At 38.6% G+C, this 25508-nt stretch overlaps 1 protein-coding gene across 9 annotated transcripts in view; it reads right to left on the reverse strand.

Annotated features, from left to right (window-relative positions):
• Positions 1–25508, reverse strand: part of tns1b (tensin 1b) — a 288631-nt gene that overhangs the window by 104610 nt on the left and 158513 nt on the right. For all 9 annotated transcript variants that reach the window (XM_067444489.1, XM_067444488.1, XM_067444483.1 and 6 more), the window contains one exon: positions 2693–2731. In XM_067444489.1, the coding sequence (XP_067300590.1) occupies positions 2693–2731 (39 nt within the window). The remainder of the gene's footprint in view (positions 1–2692; positions 2732–25508) is intronic.

Raw genomic sequence — 25508 nt, forward strand, 5'->3', positions numbered from 1 at the left:
TATATATACAGTCTTGTTCAAAATAATAGCAGTACAATGTGACTAACCAGAATAATCAAGGTTTTTAGTATATTTTTTATTGCTACGTGGCAAACAAGTTACCAGTAGGTTCAGTAGATTGTCAGAAAACAAACAAGACCCAGCATTCATGATATGCACGCTCTTAAGGCTGTGCAATTGGGCAATTAGTTGAAAGGGGTGTGTTCAAAAAAATAGCAGTGTCTACCTTTGACTGTACAAACTCAAAACTATTTTGTACAAACATTTTTTTTTTCTGGGATTTAGCAATCCTGTGAATCACTAAACTAATATTTAGTTGTATGACCACAGTTTTTTAAAACTGCTTGACATCTGTGTGGCATGGAGTCAACCAACTTGTGGCACCTCTCAGCTGTTATTCCACTCCATGATTCTTTAACAACATTCCACAATTCATTCACATTTCTTGGTTTTGCTTCAGAAACAGCATTTTTGATATCACCCCACAAGTTCTCAATTGGATTAAGGTCTGGAGATTGGGCTGGCCACTCCATAACATTAATTTTGTTGGTTTGGAACCAAGACTTTGCCCGTTTACTAGTGTGTTTTGGGTCATTGTCTTGTTGAAACAACCGTTTCAAGGGCATGTCCTCTTCAGCATAGGGCAACATGACCTCTTCAAGTATTTTAACATATGCAAACTGATCCATGATCCCTGGTATGCGATAAATAGGCCCAACACCATAGTAGGAGAAACATGCCCATATCATGATGCTTGCACCTCCATGCTTCACTGTCTTCACTGTGTACTGTGGCTTGAATTCAGAGTTTGGGGGTCGTCTCACAAACTGCCTGTGGCCCTTGGACCCATAAAGAACAATTTTACTCTCATCAGTCCACAAAATGTTCCTCCATTTCTCTTTAGGCCAGTTGATGTGTTCTTTGGCAAATTGTAACCTCTTCTGCACATGCCTTTTTTTTACAGAGGGACTTTGCGGGGGATTCTTGAAAATAGATTAGCTTCACACAGACGTCTTCTAACTGTCACAGTACTTACAGGTAACTCCAGACTGTCTTTGATCATCCTGGAGGTGATCATTGGCTGAGCCTTTGCCATTCTGGTTATTCTTCTATCCATTTTGATGGTTGTCTTCCGTTTTCTTCCACGTCTCTCTGGTTTTGCTCTCCATTTTAAGGCACTGGAGATCATTTTAGCTGAACAGCCTATCATTTTTTGCACCTCTTTATAGGTTTTCCCCTCTCTAATCAACTTTTTAATCAAAGTACGCTGTTCTTCTGAACAATGTCTTGAACGACCCATTTTCCTCAGCTTTCAAATGCATGTTCAACAAGTGTTGGCTTCATCCTTAAATAGGGGCCACCTGATTCACACCTGTTTCTTCACAAAATTGATGACCTCAGTGATTGAATGCCACACTGCTATTTTTTTGAACACACCCCTTTCAACTAATTCAACTAATTGCCCAATTGCACAGCCTTAAGAGCGTGCATATCATGAATGCTGGGTCTCATTTGTTTTCTGAGAATCTACTGAACCTACTCGTAACTTGTTTGCCACGTAGCAATAAAAAAATATACGAAAAACCTTGATTATTCTGGTTAGTCACATTGTACTGCTATTATTTTGAACAAGACTGTATATATATATATATATATATATATATATATATATATATATATATATATATATATATATATATATATATATATATATATATATATATAAAGGATCTTTAGTTCTTTTGTCAGCACCATCAAATTTTTGGTGGTGATTCAATAAATGGAGCATGAAACCACCGTTTTCTCATTTTGTCAGTATTTTTTATTAATAACTGATATGTCAGTAGAGATGAAATCAGTTCACATAAAACTAAATCTTTGTAAAAACGGAAGCGCTAGAACGTTCCAAATTTGGTTGAAGCACTGAACTTTAACAGATTCGACATCATTCCATGGTATATAAACTTATATCTTTGCAGTCCTGTAGCAAGTTTCGTCTCAAGAATCTACTTTTTTTGTCCTCCAGCCTCTCAGTTTTCACATTTCTCTTCAGCACATCAGCTTTTATAGTTCAGTTCATTAGTCTTTAAACAGGCCATCTGATTTCAAGTGTGTGTTTATGGTGCCTGCGGCGAGATTCAGTCCGACAGCGGCCCTGCATACCTGCATTCACACAGCTCGCTCAACAATTCCATACTTTATCTGGGACGCGATTGAGGGAACGAGGATAATAAACTAAACTCTGTCCAACTGATGAAAGCCAAAATTTCCCCCCAAAACAACTAAAAACATGAGTTTTATTTTGAGGACTGTGCACAACAAGAGACTTCTCAGGAACGTGGGTAGAGTAATGATGGATTCTGGCTTGCCTTGTGCAGGCGAGCGTACATCTTAGATCTTTTGGAGACCAAAAACACAATTCAAACCAAAAAAGGAATGCTCACTATGCTATCGCTCATGCTTTGTTATTCCCCCTGGCTTATTTAGGTCTTGGGAGAGATCTGAACCGAAGACCCCAAGCTTTTATTTCCTTCTTATAAATATTAATGGTTGTGGGATGATACGTTCTGGCCTACAAAATAGGCAAACAATCTCTTTATCATCAATCTGATTAACAGAGCAGATTCTGAGAGACGACTGTTCTAGGAAACGATCAAAAAAGGGTCATCAAAACAACCACAGACGTTCTTACCAGTTCATAGTTGGCAACAGGAACGCAGGAGGAGGATACCTGCAACACACAGAGAACACACACGTCAAGGCCTTTCAAGTCAACATAGCATGTCGACACATTTTACTTCTGGAATATGACATTTCCAAGGGGGAATGTGACATTCAACAAGAACAAAATGCAGGACAGACTTTATTTTATTCATTGATGGGGTTGTAAGAAAGTAGGCGTTTCCTGAGCGGAGAGATGGAATGAAAAACAGAGACTAAAGAAGAATTCATGACACTAGCGGTGCAACTTATTACATTTGGATAAAAGGTTACCAAGAAAAACATTTTTCTTTCATTTGGAAAAACAGCAATGGATGAATTGTGCCCGATAAGGATCTTTATTGTGAATTATATTTTGATTTTAAACATATGGCCACAAAAACACCTGGCACCTTTCACACAAACACACACCAGAAATTCACTGCAGAAAAAAGCAGGCCCCAATTGAAAATGTTCTAGTGACGGATCACAGTAAAAAAAAAAAAAAAAAAATAGTTGGCCAAATTGAATTTCTGTGAATTAAATTGCATCAATTCACAGAAAATCTATTTGGCCAACTGAAAAATTTAGATGCGATCAATAACTAGAAAATTTCAATTGGGGCCTGATTCTATTTTTTTTTTTTTTTTACAGTGTATATGCAACTCCATCCCAATCATATTTTTTCATTATTATATACTATAATTTTTATTTATTTATTTTAATTTAGCTTTTATTGCAATGTTCTCAATACATCAAAAAGCTTTAAATTAATATTTCTATTTAGAATTAATTTATTCTTATTTCATCTTATTTGTTTCAGTTATATTAGCCAGACCAATATTGTAGTTCATTTTGTAGCAATAATACTTTCTTCATTTAAAACAACTAATGGACAATTCAAACTGACAGGCAACTGACATTCCTAATTCCTTATATACACACACATACATATACATTTAATTTATAATTAAATTATATTATATATTATATTATATAATAAGTATTAATTTAACTTAATTTATCATTTACACTTTGTTTTAATTTGTTGTTTACAAATTAAATTAAATTAAATTAAATTAAATTAAATTAAATTAAAAACCGTATTTTACATCTACAGAAGCATTAAAAAAACTTAAAATAAAAAGCACAAACTTACTCAAACAAACTAAAATTAGAATAAAACAAATTAAACTGAAAATAAAATAAGTAAAAGCCAATTCAAAATATACTATGACATGATACTAAACTAACATCATAGATTCATGTTTTAGAAAGAGGAAAACAGTGTGAAAACAGGCAAACGGGAGCGCTACCCTCACATTCACCATTTCATAACCAGGATTGGAAAGTCACTGATGTTTAAAAGGGATTTGCTTTGTCGGAACTCCCAATCTGCTGAAGCTCATTATAATAGGATTGCTGCTCAGACCACTGCCACAGCTAATATCCCGCCTCCCATGAACAAATGAGCTCTGTGCTTCACAAACAGGATGGCGGAGCATAATTTCTGGCACTGCTTCTCCTAGAGCATTAAGAAAAACTGTTTCCAGGCAAAATTGGATCTAAAGGAACTGGAGTTGTGCACAAACAGGAAGCCTCCTTGCACTTCTCCACAGCTGCGTCTAAAAGCACAGGCAGCTGCCTATAGCCAGTCAAAGACTAAACCATTCACATTCAACAATGACGAATGCTTCAATTCAACAGACAACGCCCAGCAACTTTACTCTTTCTAGATTTTTTAGGGTTTATATACTGTCAAGTTATTTCTTTCAATAAAAATATTATTTATTAATTCAAGTTATACTAGATTGAATGCTTCAATCTGATTGGCTGATGAACGTTCTGAGGTGTGCAATTATTTTCTGGGAAACGCACAGCGAACGTGTTCCAGGAAGCTCTCTCGACCGCATTACAGTTACATATCACTTCACATAGTTAACAGTAATAACGGAAATTACAGGACAAAAAACAACAACAAAGCAACCTTGAAGGCTACACATGAGATTTTTTCACTAGCAAGGTAATAACAGCGCTGTTTAGTGACACACAGAGGTAGCCTAACTCACACAAGCTCTGTCTCCCTGTCTCCCTGTCTCCCTGTCTCCCTGTCTCCCTGTCTCTCTGTCTCTCTGTCTCTCTGTCTCTCTGTCTCTCTGTCTCTCTGTCTCCCTGTCTCCCTGTCTCTCTGGGTGCGTTCACACTTGTAGTTCGGTTCGTTTGGTTAGTTTGGTCCGGACCAAAAAACAAAAACAAACATAATAGTCCTGGTCCGCTTAGCGTTCACACGGGCATTTTTAACAGCGCACCTAAAGTTACCGAACCAAAGGCACAGGGAGACGCTCACAACCTGACTGGTCGGTTTATATGACGTAGGAGCTCGTTTACCGAACATGCAAAGCAATGCTGTGTGCGGATTACACGCGCGGGCATTTTATGCGTGTACATATGGCATTATTTTTTACCAGAGAACTCATGAAGAGCTCATGAAATGTTCACAACATTCAAAACAACGCTGTGTGCTGGATTAAACGCAATCATTTTATGCGTGTAACACACATGGCATTATTTTTTACCAGAGAACTCATGAAGAGCTCATGAAATGTTCAAAACAATGCTGTGTGCTGGATTAAACTCGATCATTTTATGCGTGTACATGTGGCATTATTTTTACCCGCTGAGAACTCATGAAGAGCTCATAAAATGTTCAAAACATTCAAAACAGCAGCAGGATTTCCTCTGTTGCGCAAAAGAGACGGCCGTTCTGTCGTCTGTACCTGCTAATAATGGGCAACACAGGAACTTTGATGAGAAGAGCCAGGTATGCTTTTTGTGTGTTTTTTCTAGCATTTTCGAAACATGCTCGTCAGACCAAATATTGATTAGGCTCTTCCTCGTTGCTCTACGTTTGCCCTCTAACGTTAAAGTTACTCATTTTGGATAACGTACACCGATCTTTCCGCGTCGTCAAATCAGCTGCATTATGCGTGGCATCTTGTGACATTACGTCCGGTTTTTGGTCCGTTTACATGTCTTTGGTCCGTGTTGCGTTCATATATCAATCGAACCGCACCAGAGTTCGTTTGGAAGCGGACCGAGACCCATCTTTTTAGCGGTCTCGGTCCGCTTGTTTGGTGCGCACCAGAGTTCGGGTGGCAGCATTCACATATGTTCAAATGAACCGCACTAACCGAGCAACCGCACCAGGGTTCGTTTTAATCGAACCAAACATGACAAGTGTGAACGCACCCTCTGTCTCTCTGTCTCTCTGTCTCTCTGTCTCTCTGTCTCTCTGTCTCTCTGTCTCTCTGTCTCTCTGTCTCTCTGTCTCTCTGTCTCTCTGTCTCTCTGTCTCCCTGTCTCCCTGTCTCCCTGTCTCCCTGTCTCCCTGGCTCCCTGGCTCCCTGGCTCCCTGTCGCTCTGCTTCTGTGGCTCCCTGTCGCTCTGTCTCTCTGGCTCCCTGGCTCCCTGGCTCCCTGTCTCTCTGCTTCTGTGGCTCCCTGTCGCTCTGGCTCCCTGTCTCTCTGTCTCCCTGTCTCTCTGGCTCCCTGTCTCCCTGTCTCGGGTGCGTCGATCGTTTTTTTTCCCATCGTAAACTTGCAAAAGTGGATCTGGACACAACCTAAGGGCATCTGCACCATGCTCTTCAGTGTGCCCAATGACTCAAATAATCAAGAGTTAATTGAAAGAGTCAAGAAGGACATATCATGGCCGATATTATCAGTTCATTCATCACACTACACCTGGAAGGTCAAGTCAAACACATGGCATTGTGGGATACAGTGTTGCGTGCATGCTCTGTTGTATACCAAGGCAATAAGCCAAAAGAGGCTGTGCATTACAGTGGTTTTACCACGGACAAACACAATGCTGGTTTATTTATCGCTGGTTGAGGACAACTGTGCTAAATAAATAAAGTCAAGGCAACTTGGGTCAGATTTCACTTGTGTCATTTCAAGGACAACAATGTATGAATTCGCAAAGGTCAAGCGTGTCATTGCAAAATTTGATTCAGATGAAAGTGAGGAATTTGAAATGGTCTGGAAGCCATCGGCTCTTACCATTTGTTTTGACAGCTGAATATATATGTGTGTTCTTTTCAACCATCTGGCATTTGTGTTAAATTTGCTCGGTCCATTTAATTGCTCGTCTTAATGCTGACGGAGCACATCAGATTTCCCAATGTAAGTTTTACATTTATCAGTGACCTCGACTTGTCATTGATAAAGTGTTCATGAAAAAGGTGCTGAGCCAACTAACTGAGTTTATAGTTTAACAGGTGTCCTGCGCCTGAAGATCACGTGTCTTGTTCTCGTATTGGTTGTGCTTAAGAAGGCATCATATTTAGCAAAGAGCATGCATAAAGACTTAATGCATTGGTCTGTACAATTCAAATCTTCAGGGAATGAAAAAACCTAGATTTATTCTAGAAAAAAAATAGAAAAAAGAAAAATCGCCATGCAAAAGTTCTGGATTACTGTTTACAGGGTAACAATGCCTCATACTTTCACTATGCGAACAGGAAGTTTTCTCCTTAATAAGGGACATGAGACTTTAAGCATGACTAGAGCTTCTGTTTGATTTGACTTCCTGCTAAAATATGTTATTCCAGCTGTGGATGTGGAGCTGTAAAGCACATAAACACTGAAAATCTCTTGTTTTTTCTCACTACAGGTCTCAGCATATCCAAACGCACTCTAAACACAAATGATCAACCACTATAAACAGGAAGACTGATAAGACTGAAACAACAAATTTAGGCAAGCTGACATCCCACATTTTAGATAAGTAAGAGAAACATGGATACACTGTTTTTAGACCATTAGTAAAGCTTACAGTTAAAACAGCAGAAGATATATACAACGGTCGGAAATCACATTAAAAGTCTGTGGCCAGTGGCATAAACTTAGGCTAAGTCTTACGAACTCATTTGACCAACTGGCAATTAGTCAAGAAGTCTCATTTTTCTGATTCAAGATAGACCGATCTACCTTTTTGTATAACTGACTTTAAAAAGTTTGGACCGGTCTTGAAGAAAAAAAAAAGTATGACAAAATGTTAAGTGTCATTTTAATGTTAGTGTAAACCAGAGGATTTTAGAGTCACGGGTAGGCCTATATTAAGTTTTATTTAACAACAGAAATGGAATAATCAACCGTATGAATATGAATTAAATATGTGTATGAAGTAAATACATGAAGTCTTCATCCATCTGATATTTTCTCTTTTAAATTAGCATATTTTTTATATATTAACACAACCGCAGGATTTGAAATGAAAGTATTTGCTGAACGCATACTATGTGAGGAGAGCATTCGCTCAGTCTCGTTCTCATTTTTGATGGCGGTGGCGTTTAGCAACTTTTGCATCTGAAGTCTTCATATACTGATTCTTATTAAGATACAAAAGTTTGTCAAGAGCAGTGAGCGATTTTCTCTGTCTTTTGTAGTTTGATTAACATCAATTAACATGTAGCTAATTAACATTAACATGGGGGCCAGCAGTGGCTGGCTCACTGGTTCATATCACCGGTTCTACCTGAGTGTCGAGGTGTCCATGAGCAAGACACTTAACCCCAACTGCTCCCGACGAGCTGGATGGCACCTTACATGGCTGACTCCGCCGTCGGTGTGTGAATGAGTGAATGAATGGGTGAATGTGAGACAATATGTAAAGTGGTTTGGTGGCCATGGTAAGTGTTGAAAGCACTTTATAAATGCATTTACCAACATTAAGGACACATACGGAAGCAGGTTTATTAGGCTGCTGTCACAAGAACTGCACAGATCCAATATACTGTTACATGTGCACTTTTTCTCTACACCACTTAAGACATAACTAACACCATGACAAATATATAGTACATACAAATATATTATACATTTATTATCATCATTGTTGTTCTTCTAACATCATCTCTGTTTTTATTGATTTTTTTAGACTAAGTCTTGGAATATGTTGACAGTCCGTTCCGACCTGGCACAAACTTGCATGGATGCCATACACATCCTTATCTCCAGCCAGACCTAATAAGATCACTGTACCACTCCAATGTACTTGAGTGATAAACGTAAATCTCTCCCTAATCTCAGTCCGTCTCAGAGCTCTGCTCTAAGCTTTTCTCCAGTCTCCTATCACAGGCCTGGTCTATCTCCAGACCAGATTCCATCACCTGGCCTAACTCAGCCTGCAGGCACCTGCTGATGACAGCCGGTCCACCTGCTATCCATAACTAACAAACACCTTATGTCTGCACTGAGATCTGGCCCGACCCGGCATGCCTTCATGTTTCTGAAGATGCCTGGAATGTTTGAAACAGAACCCTGAAGATTTCTCTTTCAAAGGTCATTCGGGAAGAGCAACCGAAGTAGGGCTGAGCGATACATTTAATATGATTTTATTTGCAATTACATTGCAAATAATTGTCAGGGGTATCAAATGAAACATTATACTGTAAATATTAAAGTATAAAACAATATAAAGAAATGTAAACAATGATTACATTTTCCTTTTAACTTTTGAAAAATTGTCTCTGCTAGTTTCAATTGCATTCAATTTTAAATGCATTGTTTTAGTAGTGCTGTTTTTATATACATATACATATGCGCACACTTTTAATGTTTTAAAGCGAATGGTCTAAAATGACTTTTCAGAGCAAACTATATAAAAAAGCATACCATTTAAAGGCTGAAAACAGCTATTCATCAGATTAAAGATATTATTTTTAAAGGGTTCATAACACATACAGTTTCTGCCAATCTCATGTCAATCTTGAGTACCTATATAGAGTAGTATTGCATCCTTCATATCTCCAGAGAGTCTTTAGTTTTAAAAGTCTTTAGATTTGTTTTAATTTTTATAAAAGTCAGATACGCTGTACCGATTATTTCCGAAAACAGCAGAGCTCATGGAGACGTGTAGTGGGCGAAGCTAAAGAGTCACAAGCACACACACACACACACACACACACACACACACACACACACACACACACACACACACACACCTGTTGCTGCTCCTGAAAAACAAACTGTGTACTGTTCCCTTAACATTGGATTCTTTGGGAAGCTGAGCAAGGTTATCTTTCCCAGAAACACACTTCTTTAGTGACAATGTTGATTTTGTGTTCTAACAAACAAAATGACAGCGCTGCCGACGGCTCCAGTAACCCAAATGAAGCTTGTTGATGGGCGCACGCTCTTGCTCTCGCTCTGGTTGGCGGACACGCGTTCATGTGAGAGAAGTGCCCATACAAGGAGTTCACCCCTTTATGACATAACACAGGGCCATACTGAAAAAAAAAATACTCTGTCATATATCCAACTTACTTTTTGAAACTTTTTGAGAATCCAACTCTTTAACAGTGTAAATAAGTCAGAATGCATGAAATTGCATTACACATCCCCTTTAAGGTTTATCACCCAGTCTTTCACGGAAGCACTGACCCTAATCCTATGACACGGGGCGGACGAGGACATTACAATTTGGCTAGAAGTCCTGAAGGAGCCCGTCTCAATGCAAGAAAACGGATGGCTTAACTGTCAAAAGACAGCTTTATAGTGTTTAGTAACTAATACAATACAGACAACAAACAATGGCACTCTTTAGCGGGACGTCATCGCGTCACATAACGAAACTGATGAACATGCATCCCCTTAGATCCTCATGTGTCAAAACAAGCACCCTGAGAGCTGGATTCATCATGTTGGCAACAGAAGCAGGTTGTTGCTGGTATTTACATCACGATTTAGTCGTGTAAATCATTCTGACACATCCTGAGGCGGTCTACCCCGAGCGTAACCTCTGGTAAATGGTTCGTGTCAGGCCTCTCAAACCGCAGCAAGGGTGCAGGTGAACATACAAAAGGTGATAACCGCAGGTCTACTGGTGGGCAACCGCAATGCTGAAAATAGCCCTGGCAATCATCCTGTGGTTATCCAAAAAGGTGAGTAAGCCTTTAAAAAACAAAGGTGACGATAGACATGACAGGTTGGTGCAATATTCACCTCGCAATTGCAAGTTATAAAGTCAGAATAGTGAGATAGACATTTTTATTTTATATTCTGTGGCTGCAACAAGTTTGCATAGTTTCCAAACTTTTGACTGGTATTAAGTATAACAGAGAAGATGAGAGGGGAGAAAAGCACGAAAAAAAACTTCCAAACTTCTTGGCTGGCATGTCACTAATGCAAAGCCTCTGTCAGTGCGCTTTCTGTATGGAAAAGAAAGAGAAACAAAGCGAGCGCAGGAACGAGACAAAAAGGGGAGTGGATGTGTGTTGATAACACTGGAGTGTACAAATGAATATTACATAATGAGCGGTAATTGTGTTGTTGCATTCCTCGCATGCTTGCGTTAACAAGATTAAACTGAGACCTGTTGCATTCAGACAGCAGCCCGCATCATGTGTGCTGGAGAAGGAAAAAAAAAAAACATCACAACCTTTTTTAACTCTTTCCCTGCCAGTGATTTATTTAAAAAGGGGCCAGCCACAGCCACACATGTTCTACACCCCCCAGAGTATTGTGTTGTATGCATATCTATCAGCAATAAATCAAATGAAAGAACAAAGCCTTTTTTTTTTTTTTTTAAATCAACACTAGAATAGGTACATATCATAAAAAAGTAACATTGTGAACAAAAAGCCTTTTATTTCAAAGACTACAATGTGCAAATTTCAATTTAGAATTTTTTCTCCAGGTTAACCCACGATTTGTGATATCGATTTCTTTTTCGCCACAAGCAAAGCTCAAACAAGCCAAGACCACCTCTTTCAGGCATTCTCGGATCAATTTTTGCCTTGTTCCCATATGCCTAAATGAGCCGAACGAAGGGAGAAAAGCATCAGGTTCTGAATCAAGCGCTCCAAACAAGCCAGTTGGGTAAATGCCCTTAGACATTATTTTCTCACCCTCATGTTGTTCCAACCATATATTTCCTTTCTTTCATGAAACACAAAAGGAAATGCTCCAGCGTCCATGGCTGTCAAGTTCCAAAAAGGGCACCATATTCCTAGTCTGCTATGCCATTAGGAACAGAGCAAAATTCAATTTGTTCATGATGCTAATTTCATTTTTAGCTGAACCATTCCTCCGAAATAAAGTTTAGGAAATGAAATTGTAGAAACCACACTGAACCATGCAGAACTCATCCAACATAAGTCAAAGAAACACACACATAGAGAGATACTTGTTTGACTAAGGAAGCTTGATATGGTATAATGTATTTCAAGACCAAATGAATTTCCATGGCTTTGGTGATGATTACAGAATAATGACTTTTTATAAATAATCATCACCACATCATTTCAGGATCTTTTCTAAAGTAATTGTTAAACCTGAGCATAACTACAAAAATACATTCACTATGGAAATTTCCCATGACTTTTTCAGGGTAGGAGAGTAATATTTCTTTACCCCTGATATTTCCAGGTTTTCCTCGACTTTATTTTGTTTAACACCTGGATTGGTTTTTGAAAGTCATTTCAGAAGTTCAGGAGAAGTTTTGACATTTTTATTTTAAAAACGGGCATGCGCTGAGAAATTATGTATGATGTGACCAGGAATGTGTATATATATATTTTTAAGTAAAAAAGAGTTAATCACGTTAAAGTCTGCACCAACCTGGTCTCACAGAATTCTGTGAAATGAACACGGACCCTTAATTCAAAAATCTGTGGTAGTTTCACGGAATCGCCAAAAAATCTGTGATGGGTCCACAGAAGTGATGCCTATGTAAGTCAATGACAGGCAGCATCCGTGGTCCACAAACAGATTCCCAACACACATTTAATTATTTGCATTTGTAAAAGTAGACATGATTTTATGAATATTTATAGCCTACTTTTATATTTCGGAGCAACTAACTCCACTCCTACCCTAAACCTACCCACTCTCAACAATATAAAACACATAACAGGCAAATAAATGTAGACTACAGTCACAGACAGTTATTTATTGCAAAAACGGACCAGAAACAGTATAGAAGTATTAACTCATGTTGCATTCCAAGTCTTCTTAAGTCATACGATATCTTCATGTAGTTGATCTTAACTCTTTCCCTGTCAGCATTTTTAAAAAAAGTTGCCAGCCACCGCCAGGGTTTTTGACAATTTTCATCAAAATGTAATAGCCCATAGAATATTTTGTTTAATGAATATCTGAGAATGCAATATATCAAAATAAAGAGCTGACCCTCTTCTTTTAAACCAAAAAAAAAATCGTTTTATTCTAGCTTCATGCATTCCTTTTTTATCAACACTTGAATATGGGTAGGTTTCATAAAAAAAGCAACATTTTGAACAAAAAGCTGAGAAAATCTAATTTTTGTGAAAGACTGTTTCCAGATCAGATTCAGAGCGATGATCAAACACAGACGGAGTAGATCGAGTCCATCAACACCCCTAATGCTTACACAGTCCTGTGGCTCGTCCTGGGTCCACATCTCATTCAGTAACATTAGGCAGTTTTGATTCATATGCTGTTTAATGAGGATGATCGCGTTATTTTTAAAATGCATATGATTACATGCGATCGCTCGTTTCACTGCGTCTTACTCGCGTGTGTTTTGATCAGGAGATTCAGGACTCATTCAGAAGATGCACAATAGCACCCCCTAGCACCCGACAGTGAAAACACAGAAACCCGGAAAATTCCGTTATTGGCCTGGAAGCGTTTTCTCACAAATAACGGAAATTTCCGTGTTTGGCGGGGAAAGAGTTAATGTTTTCATCGTTGAAATGATGATCGCGCTCCACACACACGCACTCATTCAAATTTCTCATTCAAACTATACAAACGACAGCATGATGACCCGATCGGTCACGAGACACACGACAGCCAATGGCATTTTACAATCAAAGCTGACGTAATGACGCAATTGGTCATGCAACACACGACAGCCAATGCTGTCAAAGCTGACGAGATGTTTCTTCCGGCGGCAATATTTGTAATGTATTAATATTCAGTGGATGGACTCGACGTTCTGATCGCTTTTGGGGATTTTCTTCAGAGAAATCAATCGTTTGGCCTCGGAACACTTGGGATATTTGTAGTTTCTGAATAAACTGTGTCTGCCGTATCTGTGTATCTGCCTGTTATATCCTGTTTTTTATAATACACAAATGGGTATGTTTAGGGAAGGGATTGAGTTACGTGTTCAAAACGTGTCTGAATAAAAAGAAAATAAAAGTAAATAAAATTATGCTGACTGAATTAAACTGACGAATAAGGTGTTGGAAGAGGGAATCCGTGTGTGGACCATGGATGCTGCCTGTCATTGGGTGTGTTTACATGCACGTTCTTAAGCCGATTATGCCCAATAAGCCGATAATGAACATGGTCATGTAAACGCGGTAACCCGTTTTCTTTTATCGGATTAAGGTCATAAACGGTGTAAGAATAATCTGGTCGGGACAGGTAGTTTTTTGCCTCTTACCTCGATTTCGCACTGCATGTAAACGCATTAACCTGCATTCTGTCGGCTTATTGAAGTGCGCATGTGTGATAGGTGACAAAAACGCAAATTTACAGCGGATTTAAACGCATCCAGACAGAGCGAGCTAGCGTTTTGCATGAAATAAGGACATATATCACAAACGCAGACTCGTTTAAGACCTAGAAAATTGTAAAGAGGTGTTCTCATCTCATGCAGCAGAAGTAGAAGAGGTTACGTCAAAATGCTGCATAACTTCATAAGTGATAATATGAGCCGTAAATCTCCCGATGACACGGTGCACGCTTTATTTAACATCACAACTGACGTAACATTTGAAAACCTCATAGTCAGATATACGGACATTATTATTTTTGACAGCACTACAAGGAAATAACCCGGTTTATAAATAGTCATGTAAACGCGGTTTACTTGCGTTGTCCGTTTACTGGTTTGCATGTAAACGGGGAAAACTGGTTATTTCAATAAGCTGATTTTTTGGAGTTATCGGTGTATACACTCACTGGTGTGCATGTAAACGCACCCACTGAAATACATAGCCATCACTTCCGTGGACTCATCACGGAATTTTCGGCGATTCCGTGAAACTACCGCAGATTTTTGAGTTAAAGGTCCGTGTTCATTTCACGGAATTCTGTGAGACCAGGTTGTCTGCACACACTATTTCCTTACATTTTCAGAAGAGGAACAGCACAGCCCTCAGAGTCGCTAATATTAAGCCATAATGTACTGTCTGTTTACAATTCACTGGCTTTGCCATGCCATGGAGGAATGGAAAAATAGCAGAGTCATTTCCTCAAAAAACTACTGAGCCAAAGCAAAAGGTTAATCTCCAATCACGAGAGACTTATAACTAAGGACAATTACTGAGACTCAGTCTTTGGTCTTAAACTGTGAGAAGCCATCACAACACTGTCAGGAAAACGGCTCCATAATTCCAAATCTACAACACGCATAAAACATGATCTCACTATGATCTAGCATGAATTGGGATTGTTGACCTTCCAGAGAATGAGCTGGTTGTTTGCTATCAGTGAAACACGGCAGGTTGAAACAGGCCAGAGCCTTCTGCATTTAACACACAAGATATGAGTTATGGGCCAGAGAAACTCTCCTTCACAAGCAGGTGAGGAGGAGTCCCGAGTCATTGCACCTTAGGAGACAACGGCCTTCCAGATGAATTATCCTCACCTCTCATGCCTCAACCAAAACACTGGGATTGATGGATTGCTCTCATACACGCACAGATACTGATCAACATAAACCGATCCAAAAACTACAATTAGGGTTTTACTAGGGAGACTTATTAAGTGAGAAAAGTTTTTACATCATTTTACCAAGGATTATTTCCTTAACCCACTTTAGGTTAAAACAAATGAAACTGCTTCAAAATTTCACAACTTTCTCCCCAGTCCAAACAAACTATTTACTGAATCTATGAATATGTAAAGACTTATCATTTAAAAAATATATTCTAATAATAAAATAAAATTTGTTAAAATATATATATATATTTTTTTTTAAATGCACAAACCCTTTATTTCTGATTCTTAAAACCAGAACAACAAAACAAATGAAGTCCAAAGAGGAGAAGTTCAGAGAGGCTAAAAAATGAAAAAGTAAATGATGGTTGTTTTTTGGCAAATGTCTGGATTTTAGCCCTGGGTTTAGTGCTGCGTGATGTTGCATATCAGCAGAGCGGTGGGGCTGGGTGCTGGGTTTCCTGCCTTTATTTCGCTGCCCGGCCCATAAATCAAATGCAAAAGCAAACAAGCCCACAGCAGCTCTGTGCCAGCAACCCCTGAAACGGGCCTGCTTTCTATAAACATTCCACAGGGAGACCGAGCCCTGATAAGACCTCCACATACTCCTGAAGATCACGAACCCCGCCTCCGTTTCCCATCAGCACTGCGTACGACCATCAAAATATTTCACATCGTGTTCAGCGACTCTGGGAGGAATAAACTCACTGGTTCTCTACCGCTGGAATTTCCTGATGAACATACACAATCTCTAAACCCGACCAGAATGACCGATAAGAACGGATCTGCTCCAGCCACAATTCAATGTTCACCACATGTATAGAGTTTAATCATTTTCTTTGGTGGAAATGCATTTAAAATGGCAGTATTTAATGTTTCATGCACATTCAGTTGAATATTTTTAAATGTATTAATTACTACTTAATTAAAAACATTATATATATATATATATACCTCACAGTATGAGTTGTGCCTAAAACACCTGTGGTAAATCAAATCACTGTGAAAAGTAGACATATTGTTCATGAACAGATCTAAAACTAGACTTGTGAAGAGTTGTTGTTTAGTGCAGTTGTGTTTAAATGCATGGGATAGTCAGCAGCTGCAGTCTTCCCTACAGTACGTATTCGTGTAAACACCAATAAAAAATCTGTTGTGCGTCATTTTAACGTAATTATTCAAAATAAAATTATTTGAAACAAATATTGTTTTTAAAAGCAGCTCATGTTCCAAGCTTGTAACACTTTTGTCAAATAAAGATCTTTTGATGAAATTTGAGCGATTTCTTTCCCTCCATTGACAGCTACACAACTGATGTTTTGACGCTTCAAAAAGTTCATAAAGAGATCGTAAAAATAATCCATATGAATTGAGAGGTTTAGATTTCTAAAGAGGCTTGATTGCTTTATATGATGAAAAGATTACATAGGCGTTTATTCACATATAAACATTCATCAACTAACACATCAGTAGTGGTAAATGTAAGCTTAAGCATGTTCGCTTGAAATCAGTCAGTTTCATTCTCATATTATGCAGCACGTTTGAGCTTTCACAAGAATCAGTGAGGTTCATTTTTTTCCCCTGTTTTTACCTAATAACTATAAGTAACATCCTGCCAACCCATATACTAACACAAACTCTAAACCTCACAACTAACCCCATACTAACAATCCACAGTCTATAATAATACTCTAATGAGAGCTAGTTGACACATAGTTACTTGCGTATAGTAAGTAGAATGTCTAAAGCGGACCATCAAATTAAAGCGTATCCCATGTTTAAAACAACAGAGCACAACTGAATGGAACAGAACATCTCTAAAACTGAAACATATTGCATTTAATGCACAAGAAGTTATAATGCCAAAAACATCAATCTGATGCATAATGCTCAAAGACAAACTAAATATACCCTTAGCCAACAACTTAACAAAAAATATATAAATCTCAGTCAGAGTCATTTATGATATTCTTGTCCTAAAAAAGAAGGTCAGTTGGTCCACCGTGACATCACAATCGTGGCAGGATATGAGGAAGAGAAACACATCAGACTGGAGGACTGGCATGTTATAGTAATTATTGGGGACAATACTCCATGCAAGCCACAAAGCTGAACCTCAAAGCCTGAAAAAGCCTCAAACGGGAGCGCGAGTGGCAATGTTTCCTGCCATCCCGTGTCTCCAACAGCGATGGTGGGTTTCTGAAACCCGTTCTTGTGAGGAAAAAGAGCCACATGATTGCACTGAAATTTAAAAATGCAGCAATCATTAAGTCACCATCCAGACATATTTCTGGCTGAACTTGCCACACTGGTACTTGTGCGCACCACAGACCCTCATCTATACAGGGTTTGGTCAGATTGATTTGGCTCGATCACTAAATCTAGTGGTCAACTGCTGCAGACTTCTGTGAATATCCAATCAGACAAACACCACAATCTAGAATCAGTAAAAGGCAACATTTGGCTAGCTCAGAACCTGCAGACATTCATCATGTTTTCTGGACCGATTTGTTTGCAAAAAAAATCTATGGAAAACCAGAGTACTATGCTCTTAGTATTAGCAGCTGGAAGTATTTTCAAGTTAACCAACATTTTTAATAAAAAAACATAGACTGGGTCAGAGATGTATACAAACTTGAATGACGGGCATTCCAAATCTGCGGAGTTCTGCGGAGCAAATTCCTTGTGACTCCTGATTAGTGGCTCACCCATGTCCCTTCCAAAAACCCTATCGGTTTATCAAGGACAAAAGTGTCCTGTTAATACATGCAATTATGGTTTGTCTGAATGATTCTGTTTAATGCCACGTGGTCTCTGGAACTTTACTAGTAAGTAAATAAATTGTAGCCACTGAACATTATAGTTCCTCATAACCTCTAAGTTTTTAATCACTGCAACTTCTTTTAGCCAAAATAGAAGCCCAAGTGTGTGAAAGTGGCCCAGAGGCAGGATGTTTTAACTAATTCTGCCCCAAATGACTTCCTGTGGGCCTCTTAGCAGGTCTACGGATTGCCAGCTCTGCTAAAGCTGCTTTGAAAAGTGATCTCCACCCATCTGAGAGCCCCTCAACCACTGTCCTTTCTCTCTAGATGCCTGCTTAATACATCGCACAACCACATGGACAACGGTGACACTGGCATAATATCAATCCGACCTCAATCCAAGTGGCCAATTCATTAGAGCAGCAGAAAACAAGCCAAAGATTCCATTACGGTACACCCTCTACGGCCAACATTACTAATGTAACAGCAGGTGCCAAATCATTTGCCATCAGAAACTGCTTACAGTTTCTCAAAATGTTTTACTTTTGTTGAAGTGATGAAACTGCAAAGACATTTTTGTGCAGTTCATGAGTTCACACTTACAAATAATCAGATAGCAGTAGTATGCCTATTTGGCGTGCTGTCCACGGAGAAGGCTCTGAGCTCTGTTTGTTGGCCCCGTATCTCTGGTTAAGATACTAACCAGGTGAGCTAGTGTGAGGAGACGCAGGTGAGGGATGTTGAAAACTCTTGAGGAACATAGGTGAAAGGGCTACATATGCATTCATCTGAATTCATCTGAATTGTCAAAGACTTATTCGTATTCAAATAGAAAATGTCAGTCTTTCTGATATATCTTTGCAGCTGGTTGCAGCAAACTCCTTCGGTTAGGAAAACCCTTAGTGATTATTCGTTTATGATGGGATTTCTTATCTTAAGTGGTTTGTTGCAACCGGCCGTGTACTTTCCGACTAGTGCGATCCCAATCTTCATGACGGGTGCTTCATCAGCCCCAGTGTGCTGAACGTGCCACCCGCCAACCTGCAGTGATAAACAACCCAAGCAAGCGGCGGTGCTTTGTTTCCGCAGAGCGAACGCATTCATCCGTTTAAACTGCAGCAGGCTGTGAAGATGCTGCAGGGGTCCTAAATCAACCCCCTCTCTCGACAGTCCCAGAGCCTCAGCTTCTACGCAGGAATGCCGTGGCGCATGTTTCTGCCTCCGTCAGCATCTCCTCCCAACCATTTGGCGGAGACAGACTTCAACTTGCTAATGCCTGAAAACCTTTTAAAGATTGCTGCTAATTTGCTGTGACCTCGTGAAAAGCTGGAGCCCAGTCAAAATAGCCCCATGTTGGTTACATTTTGGCTATCTTGTCAGATTTCATGTTCGCTGGCACTCTAATTGAACAACCCTGGAGAATGTGGACATCTTGAATGCATTTGCTCTGGTGCCGTTCGAAAACAGTGGCTCTTTTAACATGGCAGTCAACAAGGATTATGGGGGAAGTCTATCTGTCTGAGGATCATAAAGCGGAATGGAAAAGTAACTAGGTGTATATGATGGTAGGATAACATAGGCATGAGCAGGCCCAGAATGATTTTCCCAAGATAATTTAGGGCAACATCTGGAGAATTCGGCTAAATGAATGGCAATGTATTCTTAAATGGAGCTGAAATATAATCAAATTACAATAAACAAGGGCCTGAGAGAATGCAGTACTCTGTGAATGATGGATAAGTTTTAGTCAAAATTCTATTTTTAAATTACAAATATACACAGAAAAAAGCTAAAGTTTAGGGTTATTAATACTTGTATTAATCAAGGACACATTAAGCTGATCAAAAACTACCGTAAAGACTTCTACATCGTAATTTTTTTTATAAAAAACTGAATGTAAACTTTGTATTAATCAAAGCATCCTGAAAAAAAAACATGTTTCTAGAAAAATATTAGACTGCACAACTGTTCAATTGATAATGCTAATCATTGAAAATAATAAGAAGTGTTTCTTGTGCCATACATCCTCATATTAGAATGATTTCTGAAGGATCATGGGACACTGAAGACTGGAGGAATGATGCTGAAAATTCAGCTTTACATCACAGGAATAAATTACATTTGAAAATATATTCAAATAAATAAATAAAAACAGTTCTTTAAAATTATTACTGTTTATACTGTAATTTTTATCAAATAAATGGTGAGCATAAGAAACGTCAACATTATTTTTAAAAAATGTTCCCGACCCCGAACTTTTACACAATAGTGTATGTAATCTCAGCCATTTTTTATTTATTTTTTGCTATATATACATCTGTGGTTGATCTAAAGTGCAGGATGGTCAATATAAATAAAATGTAATGATGTGGTGATTGAGCAAATACACTAAATTGTGCTGAAAGTCTGGTCATAACTCAAACATCTGCAGTCACACACGACGGGTTGTTACAAACAATGTAAATAGTATGTTAAGTAGAAATGAGGGTTAGTCCTTGATAAGAGATCAGAAAATTCTAAGAAAAAAACAATTCCCATCAATCCTGAAAAAAAAAGTTTTTTCACAGTATGAATGTGTGGTAAAGATCTCCAGGTGTGATGCGACGGGGGCTAAAACACGGTGCAAGAATGTAAACAAGCTAAACAGCACTCAAAAAATACTCTCAAATTCACGAGCGAGATCATTTACCTCCACGGCTGTAATTTCCGTTGATGCATTGTGCATAACTCGCTGGTATATTTGAGCGAATTAAGCACAATGCATAAACAGAATACTGAGGATCATGTGTTGATCTCAACGTTCGACGGCTGGCCAAACTCTCTAATGGCAGAGATGCTGATTTATTTATCTGGTGGAATCCAATGCGACACTAAATACATCTTCCATCCATGAGATCAAATGATCCTTGAACTTCAATAACAGTCCGTTTTTTAAACGCACATTTATCACATTGAATTCCACACCGGACAGTGTTAGAGCGCTGTGGATCTGATTCATCTGCCTCGCTATGTGTAAGTGGGAAATGTTGGAACTGCAGTTACAGAGGAGCTTGAGGAGCCTCTAAATCACAGCTGAAGCCAACAGGAGGAATGCTGGAGAAAACTGCACCGAGCTCAACCAAACTGCTAGTACTGTATCTCTTTTAACTATGATTACCTGGAGATCAAATATAGACCTTAATGGAAAAGAAAAAAAAAATTGTTTGCAAATCTGGTTAATATCCAAAACCATTATCAATATAAAAATCAGCCATAGAGGGTGCTCTTTTGTCTCCCCCTAGTTTGCTTTTAACGTTCACACTGTCATTTTTAGGACTGAACCCAAAGATACTGAAAAAAGGCTTTTATGATGTATATCTTGCAACGGAACTTATTGAACATCCAGAGCAATGCTGTGTGCTGGGTTAAATGTGCCTCTTGTATATGTGTGTACATTTGATGGCGTTTCACCAGCTGAGAACTCACGGATACCTTTTAAAATGTGTAAAGGAGTCAAAACAGCACCAGGAATTCCTCCGTTGCACGCCATCGAAACTCGCCATCGAAACTCAAGGTCTTTCCGATTTTGATACGATACATTGAAACACATTGATATTCAATAACATGGTGAAAACTCCCATATATACCGCCATATAGAGCAGTTGTTACTATCTTTAATTTTAGTAATTTTCTATTACACACAGCACAAGGGAGGCTTTATTTGAATTTTTGAACTCAATTTACAAAAAAATAAAATAATAATAATAAAGTAATAAAATAAGAACAAATAAACAAATTGCAAATGATAGCACAAATAACTACAATAGAATAATGAGACAAATAAAAAAATAAAACACGGCTTTAAGTTATTCAGGTGGGTCTTACATTAGTATTCAGGTAAGAAATGATACAGAAAAATTTGAGTAGACAAATGTAAAATAACACTGGATTCTATTTCATAGTAAAAATTAAATACAAAAGTTATTTAGCAGAGCAGCAAGTGTTTTGTTCTGAATGACACACCGCAGTAAGTTTATTAGGCTGCTGTCACTTTAAGAGCTTATACACGGCCACGGATCCAACATACTGTTACACAACGTGTTTTCTCTCAACTATTTACATTCTCAAACCGACTGCATTTTCCTGAATACTCTGCAAAGCAGGCATTGTTACATAATTTTGTACATTTGATTGTTTGGTGAAAGATAAATGAGAAGAGTGAGAGGAGACGGGTGTAGAGAAAGTGGGAACGCGTAGCTTGTATCAGTGTATCAATACTGCAGAATGGAGTACTGTTTCAGATATTTCAATATCATTACATATCGAAACATATATATTTTTGGACAACACTGTGCCGACACCTTTACCGAGCAGTGATGGGCAACATATATCTCCTATGAGAAGAACCATGTAGGCTTGAGCACTCTGTCCCTTTAAGGGTCAAGTCCTGTTTTTAGTTTGTTTAGATGTCTTTGCTCCGTCCTGTGTTCATATCCAAATGGACCACACTTACAGAGCAATCGCACCGGTTCTTTTTAATCTAACCAAACCTGCCAAGAGTGTTCAATTAAAAATATTCCTCACATAAATGAGAAATATTTAATTCCTCACATAAATGAGGAATTTGTCTGACTACACCAAATGTGGAAATGGTAGTTAGAAAAAGTGCTTCACGTCAAGTTAAGATGGATCACTTCCACATACAAAAGAATAGGGTCTAAGATTTGAAATCAATTCTGTTCCAAAAACTATTGGTAAGCATAATCCACTTTAACCATAATCAAATTTAAAGGGCATAGTATATGAATAACTTTGTGAAGGGGTGGGGGCATCTGCAGAGCTTTCTGTGTAATTTTGCTGATGCAGATTCAGTGTGGGCCTGCCAATAAGTCTTGTTTCTCACTGGAAGAATTAGGAACTCTCTCTTAAAAACAGCCTTGAACATCAAACAGTTTTGGAAGCGATCAAGCAGCTTAGTGGGGGACTAAGAAAATGGTTAATTAATTAGCCCTGTTGAGTGACCACAAATCTCCTTCTTTCATATCAGAGCCATCACAGGTTCTTAAGCTCCATCAGCTGATAGTTTTACTGCCATTTCTACATGCAATGAAACCTGCAGGGGGCTGCATGAAGCTCACATACAAGATCCAGCACAGTAGGCTTCTGATTCACAAGGTGATCTACAAAAACGTCCTAATCTTTAACTGAAGGGTTATGCATTTTGACATGCATTCCTGCTATCATAAAGGAGCATTCTGGTGACTGATAATGGAGAAGAATATGCAAAAACTTAAATGGAGTCTGGGGAATAAAACATTTGTTATGAGGGATGCAGTCATGAGAAAATGAGACCATCTATTTCCCCCTCTCGCTATCTCTAGATAATGATAAATGCACTCGATCTGTTCACAACAGCATTATTGCTTTTTCCCCTCAATTTGAGCCAAATTAGTGTAAATTGCATCTGCAAATGTGCCAAAAACACAAAGTATGCATTCTTTCCCACGGTTGAGGTAGAGTGGACAAAAGAAAGCGTAACAAACAGAACTATAAATGTTGCATGGGTGTGCACAGATGGCATAATGATGCTTTATAGAACTAGATCTTCATCAGAGTTTTGAGTTTTGAGTATTTGCAATAACATGAACCTGTATTTCAAACATTGTAAAGCCAAGGTTTATCTAACCATTGATGCCATAAATACATTAGTTGAGCTGCAGTATCATAAATAACCAACACTAAAGAGTCTGCTGTTTGACATTTAAGGTCACAACTGCCTGTCCTGACCTAAGGGTCATCAGGTTATGTCTGGTCAATGTTTGAGTGAGAGTGAATCTCACTAAAACCTGCCCAGGGCACATTTCACCAAATTCAAAAGGGGGAAAATACATAAATATATATTTTGCATGAAGAAATAAAAAGTTTTTTTTCTTCTTATAAGACCATTAAGAGCTTCTGTACTGCATTATTTTCATGATGATCATAAACATTTACCACTCAAATGAGCATAACTGCAATGTGTATGTATATTTTAATGTGTATCAATTTTTTTTAAAAATGTTTTACCAAATTCTTATAGACTCTTAATGCTGTACAATAATCCTTTATTACAGCAAAAAAAAAAAAAAAAGCATTAATCTCCATCTGATGTCCAGTGAAAATAATCTCAAGAAAGCTCCATCTCAATAAATAAATATAATAAAAAATAAATTAAATAAAAGATATGAAAAATGACCCGGACATGTTCTTGAACGATTCGTTGAGATGCGCAACTACACAAAAGAAAGCCACACGCCACGATGCTGGTCTGTGCCACAGGGAGACGGCTATTGTTCAGCATTTAACATCCGCTTTGTCATCCTGTCAGCTGCATTTGTTACAGCAAAAAGGGAAGCTCTGAAAACATGCCACTCAGAGACCCGAATCAAAGCTGTGAGACCACAATGACACCTCCACCAGACCACTCCAGACCTGAGACTCACTCAAACAACAAACTGAGCTATTATTCTTCAAGTCTGACAGGTCTGAAAACCTAAGCCACATTCAAAGCAATTCTCAGATGCAGATACAGTCAAACACTCTTCATTAATGCAGAAAGTTGCTTTCGTTTTGGCAACTATAAATAGCCTACAATTAGGCTAAATTATTAGTCACATTTATTTATATAACACTTTACAGATTGTTTCAAAGCCGATTGACAGTAATAAACAGGAAAATAACACTGTTCATGTCGTAAAATTCATCAATTAAGAAAATTCAGTATTAAAGTATACAAGATGACAATCGTGTAATGATTCAGCTCAATTAGGGTTGTTTCAGTTCAGTTCAATACCAATGTTGCAAAGGTCATCAGTTATGAAACAAGTTCATTTCAGCTATAATGCAAGCGGCAGAAGTTGAAGATTTCTCAACTTTTCAAGCGCCAGCGCAGGAGTCATCCAATCAGATCGCTGTATGCAAATATCCTACAGCAGACGCTAGCCAATTGCGTTCATAACTGCTCAAACAGTGAACCATCCAGACGCAGCTCCCGGACCAGAATGCGATATTCTCCCCGCTGTCGGCGCTTTTTCAGGATTTAATGTACCCAACAGCTTCGAGCATCTGTACAGTGCACTGACAACAACTACACGGGCAATCGCACTCGCACATACAACCAAATCGGCATCCATTTCGTCTCACAGACTAGCTGTCATAAAAAGGCGCTTTTTTTGTGTTGTGTTTTGGTCCAAGCGGCAAGTTAATGTGATTGGCTGTTGTCACTATGACGATGGCGTCAGCACCCAGCTTCAGCCAGGCCCTCCATCAAGCGTTAACGCCTACGCCCCGTGTGAATGCGGCGTTAGTCAGT

This window comes from Pseudorasbora parva, chromosome 5 (genome assembly GCF_024679245.1).
Source record: "Pseudorasbora parva isolate DD20220531a chromosome 5, ASM2467924v1, whole genome shotgun sequence".
Taxonomy (NCBI): domain Eukaryota; kingdom Metazoa; phylum Chordata; class Actinopteri; order Cypriniformes; family Gobionidae; genus Pseudorasbora; species Pseudorasbora parva.